Here is a 5,041-nt window from a genome sequence, read left to right on the forward strand (position 1 = left end):
GGGTCTGATCCAAGGGGTCCGGCTCTTGCTGCTGACAACACGCCGTGGTCGGTTCAGTCAATGTTGGTTGATTTGTGTGAATAGAAATGGTTTTAAAAGTAAGATGTGAAAGCAGAATGTATTATCATTTATTTCCAGAATCCCATAGCAACAGTCACCTCAGTAACAAGCAAACCCAAGAGCAAATGGAGACCGCTGCCTTTGGACACTGTGGTGAGAAATGTGTGATAGAAGCTGCTGTATAAACACTCATTTGCTCATGGTGCAAAATGCATTTAATGCAGTGGGTGAAAAAAAAAAAGTTTACCTTTTATTGCAAAATGTTCTCTTTTTATTTGACCGGCAGGAACTGGAGAAACTGGCGTCTAGGAAGCTGAGAATAAATGCCAAAGAAACTATGAAGATTGCTGAAAAGCTTTATACCCAAGGGTGGGTGAGACGTTTCTGTGCTGCCTCTTAGAGAGGAGACTGTTGTCTTAGCCTCTAACTCTTTGATTTGAATTTACGTCTCTCTGACTCAGTCCACACAGAGTCAGATATCTGTGTTTTCCTCACCTGCTTGATGGACGTGCAGAGACCATCTGGTGTTTTGCAGAGCATCATGTCTCTGTGTAAATAAGACTTGACACTGCATTTGTTTTCCTGCTTAGGTTCATCAGCTACCCTCGCACAGAAACAAACATATTTCCTGCCAATCTTCCCCTCACCCCCCTGGTGGAGCAGCAGGCACAGAGTCCAGAGTGGGGGACCTTCGCCCAACGGGTGCTGGAGCAGCCTGGGGGCCCTAACCCACGGCAGGGGAAGAACTCTGACCAGGCCCACCCCCCAATACACCCCACCAAGTACACCAACACGCTGCAGGTGGGTTTCATCACAAATGCTTTGTTTTCCTTCTTTCTTTTGTTGTTTGAACTAAAAAAGTGATAGTAGTAATCCAGTCAGTGCTTCTTAAAGGCACATTGTGTAACTTTTGGCCACTAGGGGCACAAGAAGTGTAGCTTTCACGTCTAGCTATCCTTGCAGCCACAAGCGCCGCAGCACTGTCGCAAAAGGCCAAAAACACTCAGCTTGCCATGTCTTTTATTTGGGGACCACTTTAGGCTTCTAGGTTCAGCTCAGAGGGCATAAGAAACACTGCTGTTCTTTAGAGAGCACTGCCAGGACAGGCCGGTCCACGCTATGCGGAGGACCAGCGACTGAGCTTGGGCGTCTCAGTTAGCTGTTGTTAGTAGCCTGCTAGCTTTCTCTGCCTGATTTTGCTTCTACTATCCATCGAAAATAATAACAGATATATGACTGTATAATAGGAGCAAAGCCTCCTCAGGAGGTTTAAAGTTTTTGCTTGCCTCAGCCATGACCAGTAGTCCAGCAGGCAGAAAAACAGTAGAGCAAAAGCCTTTGCTTCATGACTATATAGGAGCCTGTGACCGTAAAGCGATATGTTCTTCCAGGTCACATGACCTGGCCAATGACAGTGCGTCTTCTCCCAGCATACATAGGCGGTATTTCAAGAGGGGAACCCAGCTTGTAGCAGTGATGGTGTCAAACACTGTATATTGGCCTGAGGAATCATTTAAAATAACTCATATGCATCAACTCTTTAGGTTACAAAGTCTGCGGTGTGCCTTTAAATAATAGTGTAGGTTGTTTTTAAGTAATTAAAAACACTAGTATTCTTTCATGCTTATATGCTCTTCATTTACAAATGAAAAGTATAACAAGCTGTTATGTTCAATATAAGGGATTGCTGAAAAGTTATTCACACAATCTAAGCCATTGATGGTTCTCGTTACGAATTTATCGACACTGCTAATCTAAGCTATACCTTTTATTTTTCATCTAAACCAGAGGATAAATAAAAAACAAATAATAATCAGATTTTCAAAGCAGACTAAATTAATTAAAAGTACTAAATTAATAACTTTTTATATAAATGGAATGTGGAATTAATGAAGGTTCAGATAGCATAGATCTTTGTTAAATCAAATGTTCTCATCTAGGTAAATGTTTAGCACTCCGATGTCCAGAAAGGGAAAAAAAGGGAGATTTCTTTCTATTCTAATATGTGTAGAAATCTTGATTGTGTCCTTTTTTCAGGGTAACGAAGGACGCGTCTATGAGTTCATAGTCAGGCACTTCCTGGCTTGCGTATCCCAGGATGCTTTGGGACAGGAAACAGTGGTGGACATAGAAATTGCTCAAGAAAAGTTCTCCGCATCTGGACTGATGATTATTGCAAGGAATTACCTGGATGTTTATCCGTACGAGCGGTGGAGTACAAAGGTACGTATTACCTTTGATGATGTTATAACTATTCAGGTTTTTAGTGTTGAAAATCCTGATGATTCATTATTAGTAACTTCCTCTTGCATTTGGCTGAATCTGGAAAATGTGTGTTTTTAGTTGATACCAGTGTATGAGCAGGGCTCCCAGTTCCAGCCCTCTGCTATTGAGATGGTGGACGGACAGACGAGTCCGCCTCAGCTGCTCACAGAAGCCGACCTCATATCTCTGATGGAAAAGCACGGCATTGGTAAACTTTAAAGCTCAAAGGCAAAAATTTGTGTGGTTTGCAGTTATAAATACTTTGCTTAAATCTTGATGTGTTTTTTTAATTTGGGACTTATTGTTTCCTCTGTCACAATTTCATTGTAGTTTAAAAAAATTATAAAATTAAAAACATACATTAAAGCCCCTAAAAAGCCAGTATGAAGCAACCAGAATAAACTGTGAGACAAAGGGTTTTCTAAATATTACGAGTTAAGAAAATATAGACAAGTGAGAGCACAGAACCCTATAAATTCCACAAATGGTTAATCTCTGAGGGACAGAAGAACAAAGAATAACAGGAATAGCTCCAACAATGGCTCGGTCCAGGAAATACGCAGAAGTACTGAGACAGTTGTACTTTCCATAGAAACAAAGAGGACACAGTAGCTCTAGTAATGTTTGTCAGGGAAAGCCTGAACACAAAAGCAGGGTTTGGTAGTATTTTATTTACAAAACAAAGAGATAACTTTTGCTTTACAGCTGCAATAATTACATTAACAAGAAAAGAGACACGGTTAAACATACAAGATCAATTACACATAGTTCGTAGATGCAATAATTCCATCAGTGACTTTGTTGTGGAAAGAAAAACTGCTAAACAGATCCTGAAAGTACTTGGACCACTTTCTGTTAGAAGGAAAAACATTCAGACTACCTTTTTATAGGAGACACAGTTAAACATGAACACATGGCAGGCATACTTTCTATAGAAAAGAACAGCAAGCATGCTTATAAAGTTATGGAGCAAATAACGCATTCAGTGGGTTTATTAAAGAAAGAAACACTACTAAACCGAGCTTTATTTGATTAAAAGTAGTTTCTTGGTCTCACAAAGTACAGACAAAAATACATTTTTTTATTTTTCTCCAAATCCTTAGAGTCTTTGGGTTTTACTTAAAGCCTCACCACTGTAGAAATATCTGCCATAAAAAACCTGGTCAAGTGTTGTATCAATACCTCGAGATTGGATGTTTCTAAATTATTAAAAACTGGAAATTTACATTTAGTAATGTGTATACTTTTTTTTTTAAATACATGTAGTGTAGAAACTGAAGATAGAGTTGAAAGCTGCCACACGTGATGTCATGTCTGGTCCACTGCAGCACAACGGCACCATTGTGATAATATAAAGAGCCCGGTCGCTGCTTTCAGATAAAGTTTTCCTCATAAATGAATTGCTGGTTGTGTATTGTTGGGTTCAAGAGTGTACAAACAAGTTTCCATGACATACTGAGAATCAAAACAAGTAGATGTGTGCAAACTTTGCCAACTAAGCATCGATAAGTGTGACCCGCAAATACCCGAAGAAAACAAGCCATCTAATACAGCAGACATTGAATTTGATCACTTTATTAGGACCAAGGACATTTTCAGGCTTCCTTCATAGAAACAATGTGAAATAGAACAGAAATAGCTCATTATTCCATCTTAAATGGCCTGTACTTATATAGTGCTTTTTCAAATCAGAAGACTTTACCAAAGCGCTTTACACTACAGTCAGTCATTCATCCATTAACTGATGGTGGCAAGCTACATTCTAGCCACAGCTGTCCTGGGGCTCACTGACAGAAGCAAGGCTGCCTCACACTGGCGCCATCAGTCCACCATCGGGGGGGGAAAGTGTCTTGCCCAAGGACACAGCGAAACTGAAAGGCAGAGCTGGGGCTCGAACCAACAACCCTTCCATTTCAGGGCCAACTCTTACACCCGACACCACTATCGTATAGAGAACATATTTTTGTTAGATTTGGTAAAAACGTTCAAGTCATGTTCTATTTATATTTTTAGTCATGTTAAACTAAAAACCATATTAAACTAAAATAATAAAATATCAGTTAATTAGAAAGAAAAACATCACTCTTTAATTACACTGCTTTTTCATTGGTCTTCATGTAGATCTATACTAATAACAGCCATCTCTTTATTGCACATCCTTCATTAAGGCCTCATTTTCATGTCTCTGTAGAGCTTTTCAGCAGTTGACAAATCATGACTCATGAAAAAAATAAATATATAATGGATAAAATCCTCTGTAAAAATGTTCCTAAACAAATTTCTTAAACAATTTTAGATTTATGGTAATAACATTAATGTTTTCTAAAAAGTGTATATTATGATAAAATCCCAGGGTATTTCCTACTAAATGGGAAAAAGAAAAGTACCCAGAGTTATTTGCAGCTACAACTCAGTCTGTGGCTTTGTCTAGTAAAGAGACACTGCTAAACATTAAAGGGGAACAACGTTTTTTTTTACATTGGGCCCTTGATTTTACGTTATTACATCATGTTCTACTCACCCATATGAGTTTTGTGTCATTTGGAGCCGTTCTTAACATATTCAGTTAGGTCAGGGGTCTGCAACCTGCGGCTCCGGAGCCACATATGGCTCTTTGGACCCTCTCCAGCGGCTCTTAATAGCGGCTAAAATGTATATAAAGAGCTAAATAATTTACTATAATATATACCGGTATCAATAGCTTTTGCGTTTTTTA

The 5,041-nt window shown here is 39.1% G+C and overlaps 1 protein-coding gene across 1 annotated transcript; it reads left to right on the top strand.

Moving 5' to 3' along the window:
- Window positions 1-124: 124 nt before the first annotated feature.
- On the top strand, window positions 125-2,533 carry LOC107081011 (DNA topoisomerase 3-alpha-like; the record flags this gene model as incomplete). Its single annotated transcript, XM_015369225.1, has 5 exons — window positions 125-213; window positions 347-429; window positions 651-861; window positions 2,098-2,283; window positions 2,404-2,533. Coding segments are annotated over exons 2-5 (559 nt in total), but the record flags the coding sequence as incomplete, so codon positions are not given.
- Between the last annotated feature and the right edge of the window lie 2,508 nt (window positions 2,534-5,041).

The sequence above is a fragment of the Cyprinodon variegatus genome, unplaced genomic scaffold, assembly GCF_000732505.1.
Source record: "Cyprinodon variegatus isolate N-32 unplaced genomic scaffold, C_variegatus-1.0 Scaffold2663, whole genome shotgun sequence".
Taxonomy (NCBI): domain Eukaryota; kingdom Metazoa; phylum Chordata; class Actinopteri; order Cyprinodontiformes; family Cyprinodontidae; genus Cyprinodon; species Cyprinodon variegatus.